This window comes from Colossoma macropomum, unplaced genomic scaffold (assembly GCF_904425465.1).
Source record: "Colossoma macropomum unplaced genomic scaffold, Colossoma_macropomum, whole genome shotgun sequence".
Lineage (NCBI taxonomy): Eukaryota > Metazoa > Chordata > Actinopteri > Characiformes > Serrasalmidae > Colossoma > Colossoma macropomum.
The window spans coordinates 4,641,144-4,662,708 of record NW_023494809.1 but is presented as its reverse complement, the minus strand read 5'-3'; the positions used below and the strand labels follow the sequence as shown (position 1 = coordinate 4,662,708).

Sequence of the window (21,565 nt, the reverse complement as noted above, 5' to 3'; positions counted from 1 at the left end):
TGTGTGTATAAAAACGTAACATGTCAAAACGAAAGAAGCGCAAAGTAAGAACACCAATCAGGGCACAGCGGTCACTTTGTTTTGAGCTTGTTTTGACCTGTTGGTCATACCGACCCAGTGCAGCACACGGTTCAACATCAGTGCAGCAGCATAAAATAAAAAACACTTTCATTTTATAGTAAATTAGTTTTTGCTAGTTTATGTTTATGAACAGAGACCTACAGATGCAGTTTAGTAAAGGAAACTCATTTGTGAACCTGAGTTTAAAGTTTTTATTAAATTTAAACTTGTAACTAATCTGCAAATAAATCTTAAACTGAAACTTTGCTTGTTTGCAAAAAGTGATTTCAGAGCCACTCAGTTCTACCTGATGGAAACTGTTTGCCTTCAGTGTTTTGTGCTGATGATAATTTTAATAGACATCAGCGTCACTAATTAATGACATTCTATTAAAAGACTGGTTTACCAAGAGAGACACTGGAGTATTTTCACCTAAAATGAGTTAACGAAGCAGAGTCCTGTTACAAAAATGATAATAGAACATTAGAGGCATAATTAATCTCTTAGTACTTTTACTTTCGATACTTAAGTACATTTGAAGGCAAATCCTTTTGTACTTCTACTCAAGTGGAGGTCTAAAGGGAGGAACTTCTACTTTTACTGCAGTAATATTTTACCTTGGGTATCTCTACTTTAACTCAAGTACATGGTTTGTGTTCTTCGTCCACCACTGGACTAAAGTAAGTCTGTTAGCTATAAAGAGCCGACTGACTGTTTAAGTCAGATACTCTTCGTAAACATCTGTTACTTAGAAAGAGGCGCTTACAGCAGTAAAACTGTGCCATTGTGGTCAGTAGGGGGCGCTGTAGTTTAAACGGCAATACTAAAAAGGGCAGCAGAAAAAGACAAACGGCAATTACCCTTTTGTATCATATATTCTGATTCAACGACAGACAATATTTTCCACATTTATATATATTTATATTTATATATATTTATATATTTGTTTTAACACCAAATGTACATAACACATTGTTTTTTTAAATACCATTCGTTCCTTGATGTGGACCACTGTCAACACAGAGTAAAGGGTAAAGACACCAGCGTCCTCACACAACAAAATAGCTATCATTATTATTATTGTTATTATTGTTATTATTAATATTATCAGCAGATGTAACTACCACAATACACAAAGCAACAGTGGAATGACTTAAAATGCAGAACTGCAACTTAAATATACCCAATTCATTCACTTGCACACATATAAATACACTGATCTTTAAAAAAAAACAAACAAAAAACCCTGTAAACATGGTAGGGACGGCAGGATGGACACGCGGCAGCACCGCTGACTCAGCAACAAAGGGATGAGCATGCGAGAGAGAGAGGGGGCGGGGGTTGTAGGGAGTGTAAATATACAATGCAATGAAATCTCTGCTCATACTTTTTCACATAGACAAAAACAAAAGGAAATGGATCTGATGGTCCAGCGCTGCTGCACTATTTGAAGTCCAGCAGGTTGCAGTCGATTTTGTAGTAAACGTAGGGGTAATACTCCTGCTGGCTCAGGTTCAGACCAGGAATGTCCATGGCAGATTGCTAAAAAAGCACAAAAAAAGAGACAATTATACAAAACTCTGAAAAGGTTAAATCAAAATAGATTAAAATGGCTGTTTATCTGGTCAGTAAGTGTTTATTTGTTCAGAAAAAATCTTTATATTACAATAAATAGAAATTATATTAATACAATGAATTGTGATTATATGTATTTAACTAATTATCATGCCACAGCTGCTTTTCCTGAGTGAAATCCTGAACCAAAGTTTGTTCTTCAAACTAGTTCACAAGATTTACCTGCTTCTTTGGTGGAAAAAAAATGACTTTTTACTGCATTTATGCTTATTTGCATATATTCCAATAATATATCATGTTTATTTCCAAACAAAGTACACTCACCGCTGAGATAAACGGCTTTAAAGAATGTGCTTGGTGCCTAAGACTTTTGCTCAGTATTGTTTTTATAACATTATTGTTAGTTCATTTATATTTAACAGCGTGTTGTATTTAAGCTTAGGTTTGGGTTGGAAACAAAAGTGTTAAATTCTTCAAACACCAAATGGAAAATTTTCTAATCAGACTGTTTTCTCTGTGGTATCTGGGTAGAGCTACAGAGAGAGACCTCTCTCATTGGTTGAGAATTCAGGAGTTGAACTGACCTGCCATGTTAGATTAGCTACCAACATACTTAGGGAAAAGACAGAGGAAATGACAAATGAACATGATTATGCTATGTTAACTATAACTAACATATAATTAGAAATCCCATAGGGGAACTAGCAGAAATTAGCATTATCATAAAAGGTGTATTTTTCTCTCTATTTTTTATGGCCAGAACTTAAATAGTTTTCTCCTAAAAAGAAAATGAACAAGCTGCCAAGGCAAGGCAAGGCAAGGCAAGGCAAGGAAAGGAAAGGAGGAAGAATAGAAAGGAAAACGTAAGTAAGGAAGGGAGGGAGAAAGGAAGGAAGGAGGAAAGGAAAGGAAAGAAAGGAAAGGAAAGGAAAGGAAAGGAAAAGAAAAGGATGGAAAGGAGGAAGAATAGAAAGGAAAAAGTAAGCAAGGAAGGGAGGGAGAAAAGGAGGAAGAAAGGAAGGAAGGAAAGCAAGGGAGGAAGGAAGGAAAAGAAGGAAAGGGAAGGAAGAGAGGGAGACAGGAAAGAAGGAGGAAAGGAAGGAAGGAAGGAAAGGAAAGGAAAAGAAAGGAAAAAAGGAAAGGAAAAGAAAAGAAAGGAAAGAAAAGAAAAAAAAGGAAGAAAGCGAGAAAGGGAGGGAAGGAGGGAGGAAGGAAACTGGAAAGAGTGCAGTTTTTTTCTGCTCCAGCAAATTTCATTCCATCCATCCAGGACCTTAGAAGCCTAGAAACACAGTTGATATAGTGTTTAAATGTAATCTCTGACTTATAAAACACACAGTTTAGAATCTGCACTGTATAATTAACATCCACCTCATTCATCTTATGATGCTTTGAGCGATTTACAGACAGAGAATCTGGAGAAATGTAATCAGATACTTTAAATGCTTATAAAATCCTAACACGACAGACAGATTACTTTGTATGTCTCAGTTTTTAAGTAAATCCATTTTTAAAGGCTTAACTTGAAGTCTGTCTTTTGTTATTGTAGCATTAGCCAATTAGCTTTCTGCTAAACCACTCAACCTGCTTTACTGAGGGCAGAATATATACAGAGAGTCTGAAGTGTAAACCAGTCAAAATCTGTCAGCAACAACCAGTGATGTTCAACTAGCAGTTCTTCATTTGGCTGCATTTCACGTTCAAAGATTTCAACAGTAACAACTGGGCTTCACATGTTTCTGAAGCTCTGTGCCTTTTATGCTCATGACATTCCTGTTCTTGCCGTAATTTAATCTTCCCTCGGCTGTAGAGACCACCGCTAACAGCATGCTGTCCCTCCTAGAACGCTTCAGATATTTAATGGGACAAAATGAGTTCCTTGACTTAGCTAAAACAGTAATGAACGACACATCTGGTCCCTTATCGGGTATTTCAGCCTTGATCTTCAAACCCTGAGGTCACGTAAAAAATTAAAGTGTATAAAATGAAATTTATCTACTTGAAATTCCAGAATGTTCCTATTGACCTCTAAGGGTTAACAGAGTCTTTGGAGCAGTGAAAGGCCAGTTTTCAGACTGAGACTCACGTCGATGATGGCAGCGGCGCTGCTGTCCAGGTGCTTATACAGGTCGTACAGCACTTCCCTCAGCTTCTTCATGTTCTTCTTATTGGGCTGCAGCAGCATCGCCTGGAAGTTCACAGGTAAGCCATACCTGCACAGGTGAAAACAAACACGCATCAGTTTATATCAGTTCATGTTTAAATTAAAGGGGCCGAATCTTCATTTGTCTTGTATTTTGCTGTTTTCCTTGATGTCCACTTGTGATGATTAATGATTTTGCATACAAATAATAGTAGTAATTAAATTGATCATTTTCCAACCTCACTATATCCTCCACAATGACACAGTCTGTTTTTGTTACTGTGCCTTTAAGACCGATATATGTAAATACAACAGAGTTGATTGGCTGCCCTGTATTGTACCTCATTCAAAGAGCTGAGCCAGATACACGATATCACAAAAACATTCAATGTGCAATATGTTTTGAAACTGTAACAATGTTTAGATACTACACTATTAAAAAAGATGGTTCTTCAAGGGTTGTTTAGTCAAGAAAATGGTTCTACATAGAACCATGAACACCCAGAGAAGCCTTTGCAAGATAAAAGGGTTCTTCAGACTGATGGAGAATGTGTTGTAGACGGTTCTATCTTTACTAAACAACCCCTGAAGAACCATCTTTTTTAAGAGTGTACATTAACCCTTATTTAAAAAAAAAAAAAGTGAGGTAAATTTATTTTTCTTGATATGGACCCTTTAATATTTACATTACTATTGCTTTAATTTACTATCATATACCTTAATACAGACTCCACAAACACCCTCAGAGCCTTAATGTGGATCCAAGCAATGAAGGCCTCACTGAAGTTGACCTTCAGCCATCGCACTAGAGGACCCTGAGGAAAACAGACACAGCAGGCAGGAATTAACAACCAAGTTCAGAGCAGTGCAGACCCCCAGCCCTGCACAGTTTCAGGTGTTCTCTGCCTCCAGCACACCTGATCCAGCTCCTGAAGAGCTTAATAATGACCTGATGTGCTGGAACAGGTGCGCTGGGTTGGGTAATACCTGAAACTGTGCAGAGTCCACAAGACTGGAGTGGAAAACCACTGGTTTACAGCAACAGTCCCTCTTCCCAGCCTGAGGAATAGGGTCTGACCAATTGATCATTTGGCCAGTAAAATCAGTCAAGGTTGAGGTTACGCTGATATATGGGCATCAGCAGAAATCCCAGTCCAATTTCCTAGTTTAAAGTTATAAGGTTATTTAGCTAACACTAGGTAACACTTTATTCACCTTGAATTCTGCTACATAACATTGACATAACCGCTGTCATGAGTTGTCATGACAGATCATGTCCAGCAATATTCCACTGTCTGTGTTTACATGCAAAGATTTTTGCCAATCCGATTGAATACATTCCGATTACAGATGAAGACTGAGGTGTTTATTTCTCACTCTGCTCAACAATCTGATGGAAATGTTCTGCTTATATGCTCACTACAAGTAATCAGATCCAAAATTGCACGCATGTGTAGAGAACCACTAAGTGTAGACATTACCATGACAACCAGCATCACGTGAGTCCAGTCAGAGTGAGATGAGCAGCAGTGAGCAGTGCTTGTGTTCTTAATCACTTTAAAATGATGTCAGACTCTGGAAAACGTCCTTCACATGTCCTTATTAAAGAAGGCCGAGAGGAAGACGTCGTGTTCTGAGACACATAAGCTGGACGTCCGTCCCACCGCCGTCTTTTAAAGATCAGAGCATAAACTTCGTCTCCTCTGCAGACCAGTTTCTGCTCCGCCATGTTGAACGGTATAAACTTTCACTATGACGTGACGAACATGATCAGAACGGACTTAAACTTTCAGATTGGGATGTAATCAGATACAGGCGTTTACACGGATATTATTCTTCTATGATTATTCACAGGATTACCCACCTCGATCAACTGTATAGAAACTGTATTCCAAGTGGCCTCAATCAGACTAGACTATTCCAGTTGAGGTGTTTACATGGACGTATTCTATTCAGCAATTAGTCTGATTATTAAAGGATTATCGGGATGTCAGCAAGGCTAGTGTCATGCAACCATTACAGTTAAGTGTCAGTACAGTAAATGTGCCATAACTTTTGCATAGGCCATATTTTATGTGCACCCCCCCAAAAAAAAATACATACAACTCATCAAATAAACAGTGGTTGTGCATTTAAATGTGCAGAACTGTGTTCTCCTTGTTAACTATGATGTGTTGACTTACGCACTTATTTACTTCATTTGACCAGGGGTGCCCAAACTTTTGCATACTATTAATATTATGAGTTTCTACTGTTGTATTTTTTTTTAAGGTTAACAAATTTGACTATTTAAAACTGACACGTGAGTAAAGCGATCCATACGGGTGTCTCATTTTTAAGCATATAAGATGACGTCATCTGATATCAGTTACTAGAATTTTTAGCTCCACTATCGGTGACAAATCTTTCATATCACTGTCCCTACTGTCCTACACACTTTAGTGTCTGCTCTAACTCAACTTATTCAGCTATACAAGGTTTTAAAATAGAAAACACTGTTTAGGACGAATGGAGAAAACTGGGCCGTACAAACTGCTTCTTCTTATCAGTGGAGAGCCTCGTCATCTCCTCTTTATCAGCCTTCATCTCCTCCTCATTATACTGGAAGTCTCGGACGACGAACCTACAAGCAGTGAACACACGTCTGATTAGACGTTTATAAAACCGTGTGACAAAAACTGGCAAGTTACATAAAATACAAGTTACTAAAAGTACTGCTGTTCAAAAAGATCATGATTCAAATCTCCTGAATGTCCATTAAAGCCCCTGCCAATGTGGTTACAAAGGCTTACTATTCAAACAACAGTTGAAAGATATGTCAGTGTATATTGGTGTCATATTTGAGAAAATACACTACATGGCCAAAAGTATGTGGACAACTGACCATCACAACCTATATGAGCTTGATGAACATTCCATTCCAAACCATGAGCATTAATAATGCAGAGTTGCCTCTTTTGTGGCTATAACAGCCTTCACTCTTTTGAGAAGCTTTCCACCAGATTTTGGAGTGTGTCTGTGGGAATTTGTGCCCAGTTAAAAGAGCCTTTATGAGGTCAGACACTGATGTTGGACGAGAGGGCCTGGCTCACAATCGACATTCCAGTTCATCCCAAAGGTGTTCAGTGGGGTTGAGGTCAGGGCTCTGTGGGGGCCACTGGAGTTCATCCACACCAAACTCATCAAACCATGTCTTTATGGAGCTGCTTTGTGCACAGGGGCTCAGTCATGATGGAACAGGAAAGGGTCTTCCCCAAACTGCTGCCACAAAGTTGGAAGCTTATAATTGTGTAAAATGTCTTTGTGTGCTGTAGCATCAACATCACCCTTCACTGGAACTAAGGGGTCTGAAAACAGCCCCAGCTCATTATCCCTCCTCCACCAAACTTTACTGTTGGCACTATGCATTCCGGTAGGTAGTGTCTCCTGGCATCCGCCAAACCCAGATTCATCCATCAGACTGACAGATAGTGAAGCCTGATTCACCACTCAGCAGCCCTGCTCTGTGAGCTTGCTTGGGCTAATGCTTCTTGGCTAAGCTGTTGCTGTTCCTATACACTTCCATTTCACAATAATAGCAATTTTACAATGAATAGCTTTCATCTTACGATGGGTAGATCACAGACATATCGAGTCCAATATTTGACTAACGCTATGTCTGCAACAGTAATAACCCCTACTTGTTCTCTCTGGCTTTGTGTCTGAAGTCGTCGACGGCCTTGCGGAACAGAGTTACGCTGAACAGCCCACTGTCCTGGTCCTCGAACAGCAGACTGTGGAGAAACAAAACTGTTAGTTCAGTAGGAGTTGTGTAAAAAATTTGGGCGACCCCTGGTTTGTTGATTTTCTGAGTGAAAATAAGTTCACATCCTTAAGAGAGAACACACTTCTGCACACTTTAACGCACAACCGCTGTTTATTTGCTGAATTTAACATATTCAGCAAAAATACAATATAAAATACGTTTTCTTTTTCCAACCCCCTTTAAGTCAGAAAATACTTAAGTGTTTTCTCTGTAGAGGATGTATTAACTTATTTTTACTTAGAAAATCAACAAAACATGTACATTTAACAGGGGTGTTCAAACTTTTGCATCCAACTGTATTGATTTGCCTAAAGGTTTAAGGATTACTGTCATCACCTACTGTCACTTCAAAATACATGGTCAGTTTTTAAAATGTGCACTATAAAAACACTTCCACTTCTAAAATCTGATTGGCTGAGCTGTGGTAAAATACTTAATACAGACAAATACGGCAGACATACACTGAATTCCAAATTAATTGTCATTATCATTACTATGGTTATAGAAAAAGAATTGTTATGCATTGTGCCTTAACTATATAAATATATATAGGTTGATGTTGTATATATACACACACACACACACACATATATGTATGTATAAAATAAAGGTGCCATAAGGGTTCATTGCATGATGCCTTAGAGGAACCACTTTTGGTACCCCCAAAAAATCATTCAGTGTATGGTTCTTCAGAGAACTACTTTTGTAAACGTGTGTGTGAAGAACCTTTATAAACTTCAGAAGACCTCCACCTAATGTTCTAATGTCAAATGGTCCAGGAAATTGGTATAGAACTTTCACTTTTAGGAATTTTCATCAAAACTGCTTTTTGAAATAACCACTCAATAATTAGTCAAGTCCTCCATTAATTTTTGATCCATTCACTACAATTGATCGCTGTACGCTGCTTGGTAAAAAGCTCAATCAACTGTAAATACATAAATCTGCACTCCTGAGATGGACATCAGACATGCTGAGCTTACTTTGTGGATCGTGGCACCACCATCTCCGCAAGAGTCTCGTACGTCTTCTGCCATTCTGCATAACTTGCCCTGATGAGGTGGGGTATATACTGTTAGTCTCAAAGTGACGGTTCAGAAAACTAAGAAAAAAATATAAACAACTTTCCCCTTTACTCTAAACTGCTGATCAGCCAAGACAAGTTTGGTAAAAACAACAAAAAAAATGGACAAAAATACACCTCATAGCTGAAAAAAGTAAAGAAATAATACTCAATCCCATTTCTGATTTTAACTCCTACCCCTTGTTTACAAAAGTATCACCTTGCCCTTAGAACTGAGTTACAAGGGGTTAGTGGTTGAAATTTTCCCTACAGTGCTGCTCTGTAGGCGACCCTGCCAGTCTGCAGTGATAGCAGAGGAGGGTAAAGTTCAGCTCCTCACTGCTGGGCTTTAGTTACATTTAGGGCATCATATTCCTTCAAAGAGGGGGGCAATTATTTATTATCACCCACCCCTAATTCTTCAGTGATATGAAGCTGAAGTCAGATATTCACAAGCATGTTGTTCGAATTTTCCCATTCCACCTTAAATGGAGCAGCAGTTACATTCTGACGCCTCAATCTAGTTCCACCATTTAAGGTGTATCGAGAAATTTAGCTAGCTAGACTTCAGCTACTACTAGCGATTTTTTATGCTTGTTTTGAAGAAAAGGACCATAATACACTGAAAGAACATTAAACTAATATAATACAGTGGTTATTGTAATTTTTAACAGAGAAAATTCTCACATTTGTGGGTTTCTTTGGTCTCTTGTTCTCCATCTTGCCGTTTTTCCCTTATTTCTCATAACTCTCTGTTTGGAGTCTCTGAAAAACCTCCGTTTGGAGGGTCATGTAGCCCCAACACTTCACCCTACCGCTCTATCTCAACAAGAATCAGGACACCCTACCCCTAGACATGAATGCAAAAAACACTGGGGTAGGGCTAAGTGGAAGGGCCAAGGGGTGAAATGGGATTGGGCCTCGGTCGTTTCATAGCCTGGATATTGTCTGTACTTTAGTCCATGTTTATAGGTAACAGTGAGTCATACAGTGTCAGAAACCACATAATCAAGTCTGTTAGAGGTGACGTAAAGGGGCACTCTGACCAAAATTTAAAATGTCACCACTGCTACATCTGCTGTAAACACGTCTATTCACCTCCTCTAGCAGTGCTGCAGTCGTCCAGTACAAAGCTTAGGAAAACCCCTCTCTAATGATGTATTTTGAAGGTGGGAGGAGCTACAACTGCTTTGGGGGGAATTTTAAGGCTGACTTTATTTATTTATTGTTTTATTCTCCCTTTAGCTGGTTGATACCTAATGTTACTGCTAAGCAGTAGAATATCTTGCAGTCATTTAACTGTAATAACTTACAGTAAAAACTAATAAGGACTGTTTGTCACCACAGAGATTCCCAATGTCTTTGCACAACGCATGCTGGGTACTGTAGTGAGAGAACGCTGATGAGTGAAAATGTAAATGATGTAACATTGTGACTTCTGTCAAACTGATGAGGCCAGCACTGCACTACAAAATACTGTAAAGCATAACAAAAACTCTAGTTTTAGGCTGGAGTGCCCCTTTAACAGCTTAACACTGTTGGACGCTAGCATGTGATGACTGTAGACATGCAGTTTGCATGTAGCTCTAGAAGAAAAATCAAGAAATGGCAAACTGTGTGTATAACATGGTCATGGCTGTTCAACTACATTTGGAGTTGGAGGACACTTAAAAGTAAAATCCAGAATAAAAACCAAATTATACAGAAATGAGTTGCACTTACTTTGGTACCACTACCAGCAGAGTAATGAGGTACTCAGAGTCCAGCACAAAGTCTTCTTTCTTCACAATGTCTGCGAGGCTCCGGGTCAGCAGGCTCCCTCTAGTGGTACAGCATATTATTACAACTTAGCCAGAACACCACTGTTCATTTGTGGTTAATTCATCATTGATAGCCTCTCTTTGTGGCGTCTGGCTTAAAGGGCGCATACAGCAATCAGCCATAACATTATGACCACCTCCTTGTTTCTACGCTCATTGTCCATTTTATCAGCTCCACTTACTATATAGGTGCACTTTGTAGTTCTACAGTTACAGACTGTAGTCCATCTGTTTCTCTGCATACTTTGTTAGCCCCCTTTTACCCTGTTCTTCAGTTGTCAGGACCCCCATGGACCCTCACAGAGCAGGTACTATTTGGGTGGTGGATCATTCTCAGCACTGCAGTAACACTGACGTGGTGGTGGTGTGTGTGTGTTGTGCTGGTATGAGTGGATCAGACACAGCAGTGCTGCTGGAGTTTTTAAACACTGTGTCCACTCACTGTCCACTCTATTAGACACTCCTACCTTGTCAGTCCACCTTGTAGATGTAAAGTCAGAGACGATAGCTCATCTGCTGCTGCACAGTTTGTGTTGGTCATCCTCTAGTCCTTCATCAGTGGTCACAGGACGCTGCCCACAGGACGCTGTTGGCTGCATATTTTTGGTTGGTGGACTATTCTCAGTCCAGCAGTGACACTGAGGTGTTTAAAAACTCCAGCAGCACTGCTGTGTCTGATCCACTCGTACCAGCACAACACACACCAACACACCACCACCAAGTCAGTGTTACTGTAGTGCTGAGAATTATCCAGGTGGTCATAATGTTATGCCTGATCTGTGTTTGGCTGTATATTTTTTTTTTTTTTCAAATGTATCTAAAAATCTAAAATGCATACGAATTTAAGGAAATCCTTGCAGACAACAACGGCCAATACAGATGCCAATAAACAGAATACTGGTTAGAGTACACTTTAAAAAAAGATGGTTCTTCAACAGTTCTTTGGTAAAGAAATTGGTTCTATCTAGAACCAAAGAGACCTCTGCGTGATTAAAGAGTTCTTTGCATCAGGAAAGGGTTCTTCAGATTGATGGAAAATTTACATGTATGTGCTATAGATGGTTCTATATAGCACCCAAAAGGGTTTTTCTATTGTTACAAGCTTGATATCGTAACAATAAAAGAACCCTTTTGTGTACTATGTAGAACCAATTGTAAACAGGCTCTATATAGAACCATCGATAGCACATTCATGCAAACTTTCCATCAACCTGAAGAACCATTTAATGATGCAAAGAATCCTTTAATCATGCAAAAGGTTCTCTAATGTTCATGGTTCTATACAGAACCAATTTCTTTACTAAAGAACTCTTGAAGAACCATCTTTTTTAGTAGTGTGCATAGCCTCTGACTGAGCCTCTTCACTCACGCGTTCTTCCTCTCCAAGTTCTGCAGGTTGCCCTTCAGGTTGTTGTACGCCGACGCTCTGGCCTTCAGGTCATTGTCGATCTGCGTTACTTGCTGTTGAACAGCAGGGGGAGACAAAGCAGCATTTAAAGATTTACTCTGCTCAGCATTTGTGCACGGCTGCTCTTACATAAGATTCCAGAGGCATGGCATTATGTTAAAGGGGAATTGCACCAACTTTTCAAAATTTCTGCATAGTTAAATGCAAATAAGCTGTAAAGATGCTCTAAAACTACTGAGTCAGAACTGTTCACAGTGGTGTTGATAGGAACCAGACGTCCACCTCTAAAAGCTCCCTCACAGAAAATTATTACATGAAATGGTTATGAATTCACTGCCTGATGACTGAGACACTGTTTTACGATAGTTTTGGACTATAATGTAAGTTTAAAATATAGTCCCCATGTTAAACTTTAAGAGTTATCACTATTTTACCATCATCAACATTCCATATAAACTCAGAAGACACGTGTAGGTTCACTGGTGGTTTTGGATAGTAAATAAAATGTCTATATTTGTGTTGCAGTCATGGCGACCCCTGGTTCCTATCACCACCACTGTAAAGAAATCTGGGTCTCTACAATCAACTCTACAATCAGCATTTCATACCAAACCACTCTAACCGACTCTGTTTACATCTCAGTGATTGAATTATGCAGAAATTGGTGGACTTCCCTTCTAAACTGTCACTGTAATTACTACGGTTTTACATAATAATTGGATAATTTGGTATTTTAGATTTTTTTTTTACTGCAGTTTGTACTACATTTTCTGTTTGTGTCACTAGAACAAATGCCTTGGCTTATGAATGCGAAGCTCTGATCCAGTGTTTTTACCCCCAATCCAATCTGAGTGTTGACTATCAGCCGATACTGATCTGATCTTTCATGTTTTCAGAGACAGCCACATTAATTTGATAATATATACTAACATCCTAGACTGACAATTAACACTACAGTGAAATCACTTCATTTTTAGCAGAATGTGACATTCTGGACTGATATGCCTTTTTTGGTGTACTTCCTGATTGATATTGGTTTATGATTTAATTTGTTTATATGGCTACCGGTTTAATATCCTGCAGTGCAGTGCAATTAGAGCTCTTTTTTAATATGTGTATAGCACTATACACTCTGAACTGATATCCACTGTTTGCTTTTTTTATTAAATTCTTCAGTATAACCAGTAGCCAGCGTCTTTCTGTCAGTTTGCTCTCTCTCCTCTTCACCACGGTTTAAAAGCAGAAGCAGTGCAGCTGGTAAAGCAGAACGTTTCTGTGATGGTTTCATTTTCAACTGGCTGTGACTTGCAAATGAAAAACATGGCGGGGGTAGTTTGGACATGTTTCTGGTGGCATGTCGCTCACAGAAAGCAACAGAAAGTAAATTTGCAGCGTGTTAGCCCCCCAATCACACTGAGCATTTAAACAGAACTCAGTCAAAAGTTTGGATGCGTCATCCGAGGAGGTGAGTAAATCTACTATCTACTATTGTCATCATATCTTTATTAGTATACTCTCAGTAATAAAGGTACTAAACTGTCACTCTTGTCACTGGGGTGGGACCCTCAATGGTCCATCTCAGTACCTTTAGTCAGGGAACATAACTGAACCATAATCCACTGAAATGATCTGTTCTAAGCTGTACTGACTCCACACACCCCGTCTCGTCTCCAGGCTTTTATTTTACTGTTCTGTTTAAAACATTCGGTTATGAAAAGGTACAAATACGAACTTTTCATCTGGAAAAACTTATTTAAGGTTCACAATCAGACCTTAGAACCACTGTTGTACCTTTGAGGGAATGTTTACATTGTTTGTACCTTGATGAAGGAAAAATGTACCTGAACAGAACCTTTATTTCTAACAGTGCTGATTTTGAGATCATTTGAGGCCTAAACATCGAGCTGGACCTTCTTTTTGAGTCTGTGCGTGTGGCGTTAATACATAAAGACATACAATGTGGTGTGAAAAAAACTGCTGACCCAACTTCTTTGACTTTTAAATGATTATTTCAGGCTTTACAGGGCGACTTGCAGCAACTCAAGCTCACCATATTTTAGCCTGTTTTTATTCTCCTCTCTCAGTAATGCTGCTTCTTTCACATTACCAAAAAATGACATAGTGCAGCTTTAACTTTAACCTTTCTGCTGCAGATTGTAGACTAGATCAGAACATGCCTACTAACAAACGATTCTTCTGATGAGACTTGCCTTAGATATGATTTCAGATATGTTCTTCAGAGACTGCTTGATGGGGTACTTGGCCATGTCCCACTGGAACCTCGTGATGTATGTGATCAGATCCACTGAGAACAAAAACAATAAAACATTAATTCAGAAATCATTCATTCAGCAAATTCAGCCACTGTTTCCAGCCCAGAGATGAGTGCGAGTCTCTGTCGGTGCGTCTGTGTTCGGCTCACCTCCGTTAGCCAGCAGGTTCTCCTGAACTTTATCCCGACTGTCCTCCAGAACGTCGGCCATGTACTGCGCCACCTTCTTCACCACACTGCGAACCGCATCAAACACGCATCACACACATAACACACACTCTGTCACATTCTATACCATCCTCACAACCACACTTCATCGCCAGCATCAAAGCTGCGCTGACAGCTCGGCAGCTTAGAAGCTTAAAAGACTTCTATCAAAAAAACTTAATCATCTAGAAAACAAAGGGGTAATTTCATAGATTTCAAAACTGCTGCATAACTATATGGTTAAGATGTAAACAGTGTGAAATGCTCAGTTCTGAAGAAAAGGAGTCAGAATTGTTCACAGTGGTGGTGATGGGAACCAGACGTCCACCTCTAAAAGCTCCCTCATGGGAAGAGGTGCATGCAGGGTCTTGTAAGGCAAAATAGTCCCTAAAGAAAACATGTTTTTCAGATTTTCCACTATTTTACCATCATTAACAGTCACATATAAACTCAGAAGACTCCTGTAGGTTCACTGGTGGTTTTGGTTAGTAGATAAAATGTCTATATTTGTGTTGTAGTCATGGCGACCCCTGGTTCCTATCACCACCACTGTAAAGACATCTGAGTCTCTACAATCAACCCAACCACTCTCAAAGAGATTGTTTACTCAAAATGATCGCAATATATATATATATATGATGTATATTTTATTACAGAAGGGATTTGGGTGACTACTGACCTCTATTGTTTGCTAGCTATGTTAGCCTCAAAGCTCAAGTTTAAAGAAGCTAAATTTATTACATGCTCTTATCTATAAACATGGGCGAAACAGGTAAAGCTAAAAACAGTATAGGCAATCACCTAGAAGTCAGAACTTTTCTGTGCTTTAGTCCATTTTTATAGGTAACACAGTTATACAGTGTCAGAAACCACAAAAACAAGTCTATTAGAGATTAATGCACAACGATAACTGATGTAGATAAGCTTCCATCAGTTGTTAGTGACATTAGCCTCGTAGCTCCAGTGCAAATCTAAAAAAAAAACAACCCTTTGACACATTTCCGGTGAGGGATAAAACCGTTTAAATTTGTTTTTGCGCAGAACTATTTTGTCTAAAACAAGATTACAGACTGTTAAACGTATTTCGGATTAAATGCACCCACGCTCCGTAACGCTGAGAGTGAAAACAGGCCTGAAAATCATGACTGTAATGTTGAGGAATTCTCTAGAAGACATTAATCAAAGTGTTGGATGGCATGTCTGCGTCTGAATGACCCGTCTGAGCCTTTCAAGCTGGCAAACACTTAAAAATAGAATCTTGCAGTCATGGACGAGGCATAAGTCATAGGACTTAAATATGATTGAGGAAAGAGATGCTGGTGTGTCACCAAACTGTTAAACGGTTAATTTTAGCCAGGGACGGCGGTCATCACACGGCCGCGCGAGATTCCGCAGCACTTGAAGGTAAAGCAGGCAAAAGATGTGCCCGTCTTAACTAATAACATCATCTTCGCAAACAGAAGAATTCACAGAACGAGGCTGAAATGGCTAACGCGGGTCTGGACAGTCGGACAGATCAAAGCGGCGTTCGACTGGAGTGTTGGTTTGCACTGGGATGTTTTCCTGGATAGTAAAGCAAAACTATACCTCTCCACAAAAGAGTCCAGCTTGGCCAGCTCGTCGGACAGACCCACTAAAACATCTAATGTCCCGACCTGCAAAAGGACAGAGAGACAGTGGCTTTGATCAGAAACCTGACGTAACGAAGCAAAACAAACGCAGCCAGGCTGTGTTTGGTCAGCGCTGTGCAAGAGCCAGACGGTCAGCGGCAAAACCAGAGGCCCGAAGAGCTTCTGCTGGCGCCAATTCTGTTCTCGCCCCGTCGGGCGTAAACAAGCTGGAGGGGCTGGACTACACTTCAGAGGGGCCAACAGGGTCAACCATGAAAGGACAGACAACATAAAACCTTGTATCTCCACTTTGGTCTTTTTTTTCCCTTACAGAATTGAAAAACAACAGCTGTCCTTACACGGAATTAAACTTTCAGGATGAGCAGAGGAAAAAAAGTTGTTACATTAACCTTCATTCAAAGTTAAGGACGTTTTTTTCCTTCTCCTGTAAAGTTACCTATTTGGAGATACGAGGCTGTCAAGACAGCAACAAAATACATGCTTGATGCACATCTTAAATTACATTTTACCAAATAATACCTATAAAAATCGATAATATGGCCGAACCCAACATAGTTTCATGGCCCCTTTAGCCCAAATGTAGTCAATAAAACATGTGCACAGTGGGATTCTGCAAGGCAGTCAGTATTCATCACAACACCCTGTTAAAGCGGCTGAGTTCAGCTACACATTGAAATTTCGTTCATCTTATAGCTCACAGTGAGTCATACTGTGTCCTAAACCACATGGAAAAGTCTGGGCAGCCTTAATAAAGACATGGACGCGGATTGAGAGGGTTAAGAGAGGTTTTGGGGATGTATTTACAGAAAAAGATTTGGGTGACTATTGACTTCTAGTGTTTAGCCTCGTAGCTCCAGCGCTAAACGAAAAAGGCCTGATCGACAAGTGGTAAAATGTGCACGTTTTCACCCAAGTATTCCTTTAAGTAATCTCAAATACTTTAATCATAAGACACTTGCAACTGCATAAAATGTTAAGTAATCTCTAATAGATGTCTTTGGTTTCTGACACTGTGATCTACAGACATGGACTAAATAGCTAAAGCTAAAAACAGTAGTAGCAGCATCTTGAAGACTGACTTGTGTCTGTACTTCAGTTAATAGATGACCGGTGTGTCAGAAATCACAGAAGTCTATTAGAGATCACTTGACATTTTTATGCAGTTTGAATAAAGTGTGTTATGATTCAAGCACAATGCTAATTTCTAAGCTTCCATTACTTAAAACTAAACAAGCAAACGTTAGACGTCGAATATGTCTTGACTGATCAACTACATTTAGGACAACGAGGCAAAAACCTTTTTTTTGCATCAAACTGTCACTTTATGCTTTACGTAGCAGAAGAGGAACTGCTGAGAGTCAAACTTGCTCACAAGACACGTTCAGCTGAGATTCGTGTAAGAGGAACTAAAAGGATTCAGACCTTACTCAAAGGGAGAAGTCCAGGATTTCATTGTCGACAGGAAACAGATGAAATTATTCCCAACCGCATTAATCACATACATCTACAACAGCTAGTTAAACACAATAAAAATACCACATAAATGTAACATTTATTTGATATTTGATAAAATAACAAATACCAAATAAATGTGAACTATTTGTTATGAGCAGCCTAAATATGCATCATTCAGTCCACTGCACAAACTTCAAAAGCAGTAACACTGAAGGTCAAACCTTGAGGTCAGGGATGTTGAACTTGTTGTTAGTGGACAGGTTGTTGGTGCGGGTGGTGGCCATCATCAGCTTGTCCCACGTCTGCTGGCAGGTTTTCTCTCCAGGAGCCGAGATCAACCAGAACTCCGTCATGACTGCAGGGAAAGACTGAAACACAGCAGACTCATTCAAATATAACTGTACAGTATGATTTACTGAGCGACAGTGTGATCTTATGTACTGTTACCATTATCACTCTATTGTACGGAGCCCATAGGGTGACATCGTCAATATTTTTAATAAAGACCACTAATTAACATGTTGAGGCCATGAGTTAATATAGTAAAATCAGTAAAGTAATTTTGTGGCCTCAGTAAAGTAATTTGTGGCCTCGATATACTAATTCCTGGCCACAATATCATAATTTGTGGCATCAATATGGTAATTGGTGGCCTCGATATAGTAATTCCTGGCCACAATATAGTAAATTGTGGCCTCGATGTAGTAAATTGTAGCCTCAATACAGTAAATTGTAGCCTCAATACAGTAAATTGTAGCCTCAATACAGTAAATTGTGGCCTTGACATAGTAAACTGTAGCCTTGATATAGTAATTCCTGGCCACAATATAGTAAACTGTGGCCTCAATATAGTAAATTGTGGCTTTAAAATAGTAATTTGTGGCCTTGATATAGTAAATTGTGGCCTCGATATAGTAAACTGTGGCCTCGATATAGTAATTTGTGGCCTCAATATATTAATTTGTGACATCAAAATATTAATTTGTGGCCAGGCCTTATAAAAAACAATCACCATGTCACCCTCTGGGCTCTGTAGTATTGATTTTTATCTTCAGGAATTTGTTTTCTTTGATTACACTTTTCCCTGTTGTCACACTCAGCTAAGCTCACATTACTCCTCTTTAAAAAAGACCTTATATCAATATAATCTTCTCTAACTGTATTAATTTACTGAAACTGGAAAATAGATGACACTTCTAATAATAAAGTATTAGGAGCTAATATTATTATAGTAATCAGTATTAGTGATTGCACATCAGTATCGGGCTGGTATCAGAAAAATATCTTAATTAGAGCTGGGCAATATGATAACTGATACTCCATTGAGACGTTATGCAATAATGTCAGGGGCCAAACACATCTACCCAACACATATGTGGGGTAAAGCTTCGTAGTATATCAGATCAATACGTAAGGTTTTGTTTTGGTGTGGAATCTCTCCCTGTCTAATTAGCATTTTTGTCTTCAGGTTGACTTCATAAGCTTCACTGCCCTGATTTGATTATTCAGTAACTGATTAGACTGTTATTCAACTGATTAGGTGATTAATGAATGAATGGTCACTGTTGTTTTACCTCCTGATAACGACATGTTGACCCAAGCTTACATAGCCAGATATCTCATCCTTAGCTTAAAGGGGAACTCCACCAATTTTCTAAAATTTCTGCATAATTAAGTGGTTAACTTGTAAACAGAGTCATGTGGTGTGAAATGCTCTGTTGTAGAGAAACTTACCGAGTCAGAATTGTTCACAGTGGTGGTGACAGGAACCAGACGTCCACCTCTAAAAGCTCCCTCACAGATAGTTACTACATGAAATGGTTATGAATTCACTGCCTGATGTTTAGAGATATTTTTATGACAGTTTTGAGAATGCTTTGGTCTAACGCACTTTTTTTTTTAAATGGTGGAGCGGTACACCATGGCATGTACTTCGCCATATATAAACATACAGAAGACGTGTAGGTTCTAGGGCTTGACAATATGACAATATAAATCGTTTTCATGACTAATTATGTCACAATAAAATACAATATACTTTTTTGAACATATCACAGATATCGTCATTGCTTGTTAAACACCGACCAACTGTATATTTGACTATAAAGAGAGCAAAATTAGTCCTGTTCAACTGAATTTAGCGTAACACAGTTTGCCAAATATTGAATAAAGTCACTGTGTTCACAGATGTTGATAGTATTTCTTTAAATGTAGCACTTCTGGATCTTTTTTTCTCTGTTCCAACTGATCAGATGTCTGAAAACAAAATTATCGTGACATATCGTGTATCGTGAAAATTTCTTGAAATATCGCGATATTACATTTTTGCCATATCGTCCAACTCTAGTAGGTTCACTGGTTGTAATAGTAAATGATCCGGCCACATGTGTGTTCGACCCCTGGTTCCTATCACCACCACTGTAAAGAAATCTGACACTGTACATTTCTCTACGATGAACCATTTCACATGAAACCACTCTGAATGGCTTTGTTTACCTCTGAATTGTGGAGAAATTTCTAAAAATCGGTGGAATTCCCCTTTACATAGCGGCAACTGAATTAATAATATCATGAAATCACTAATGTGAGATTTGTGTTGATAACATTATCACTGAATCTACAGAAATACAGACCTTGCTTCTTATTTGGAATTTTCCGTTCCACCTTAAATGGTGCAGCAGTTACGTTCTGGCGCCTGAGGCGCCAGAACGTAACTGCTGCACCATTTAAGGTGGAACGGAAAATTCCAAATAAGAAGCTTCTTTCAGGTTGCATATCTGTACAAACGTTAACGTCTAAGCTGAATATGTTGATATAAAGTGCCATGCTGGTATATTAAATTATCGTCATCACAAAAATATTGTCGTTCACTCAGTCCAGTTTAGCTATTGGCTAACAGCACTGCAGTCAGGCTTAAATACACAACAAGGCTATTTTAGCTTAGCTGACAAAACCATTTGACCACATAAAACGACTTACCTGCTCTTAAGCGAGCGGACAGGTAGACGAAAATCAGAGTAAATGATTTCAGTAAATAACTACGGCTGTTATTTTGATTTTTAAAAGCTGAATTAACTGTATAAGGCTGGCTTATTCATAATGACACAACACTGGTGTTTCCAGAGACACTCAGGGTCAGCTGATTATTTGTTTCCCACCCGTCTTCGGTAAAATCCCGCCCTCCCCGGGCTGGGATTGGATGATACGGTCTCCGCACATTAGCATTTCTGCGCTCGGATTGGTTATCTGGTCTACCCTCCTGCACCCGGATTGGCTGGCAATTCACACTCACAGGCAGTCCGCAGCTCCAGAGCGCGTTCACGATGCGCGAATACGGGTGGGATAAATAACGCATCATATTCGAAGTCAGCTGATCTGCTGTTGTGTGCTGGTCTGAACTGAGAAGCGACATCTACTGACCTGGAGGCCTTATTTCAGCTGTAAAGACGTTTTCTGTGTACTGATCAGCTGATCATCACCATTTAGTTCTTTGTTTAGAAAGTTTCTCGCTGCTTTGGGTCTTACATTACATTGTGTATAATACATTTATAATATATAATATACATTGTGTATGGAAGTGTTTGTGGCAGTAAAAAAAGAAGAAAAAAGCTAAAATACAGGCAATGCTATTTAAATCAGAAACAAGCTTTATTGGCCAGGTATGCTCACAGTGCACCGTATCAGACAAACATTTACATGTAGTGAATAACATTAAATAAAGTAAAATAAAAAAATAAACAAATAAATAAAACCTGCATTCCTACCATCGCTCACTCACACACACACAGTCATACCTTTAAACCTTGCTCAATGCTCAAATGCTAAATGCTCAAAAATGCATTATTCAGTCATTATTCAGAAAGTAATAAATTATTTATTATATAATTAAATAAATTATTCAGCAGATACTATAAATTAATAAGTCTCTGCTATGAATTGTGCCTTCCACCCGTTGACTGCTGGGATAGACTCCAGCTCCCCCCGCGACCCAGAAGGATAAGCGGCTTAGAAGATGTGTGTGTGTGTGTGTGTGTGTGTGTGTGTGTGTGCGTGTGTGTGTGTGCTATGAATTATTCCGCATCTACTATTAATTATTCAGAATCTACAATGATTAATCTGTATTTAC

At 39.1% G+C, this 21,565-nt stretch overlaps 1 protein-coding gene across 1 annotated transcript; it reads right to left on the bottom strand.

The window, feature by feature from the left end:
- Positions 1 to 916: 916 nt before the first annotated feature.
- atp6v1c1a (ATPase H+ transporting V1 subunit C1a) lies at positions 917 to 20,594 on the bottom strand. Its single transcript, XM_036558625.1, has 13 exons — positions 20,419 to 20,594; positions 17,661 to 17,807; positions 15,941 to 16,008; positions 14,297 to 14,382; positions 14,085 to 14,179; positions 11,836 to 11,927; positions 10,369 to 10,467; positions 8,567 to 8,635; positions 7,459 to 7,551; positions 6,308 to 6,401; positions 4,496 to 4,593; positions 3,722 to 3,848; positions 917 to 1,602 (listed from the first exon to the last, which is right to left on the bottom strand). The coding sequence occupies exons 2-13, from the start codon at positions 17,790 to 17,792 to the stop codon at positions 1,504 to 1,506; spliced, it is 1,152 nt and encodes a 383-aa protein (XP_036414518.1). The 5' UTR covers positions 17,793 to 17,807; positions 20,419 to 20,594; the 3' UTR covers positions 917 to 1,503.
- Between the last annotated feature and the right edge of the window lie 971 nt (positions 20,595 to 21,565).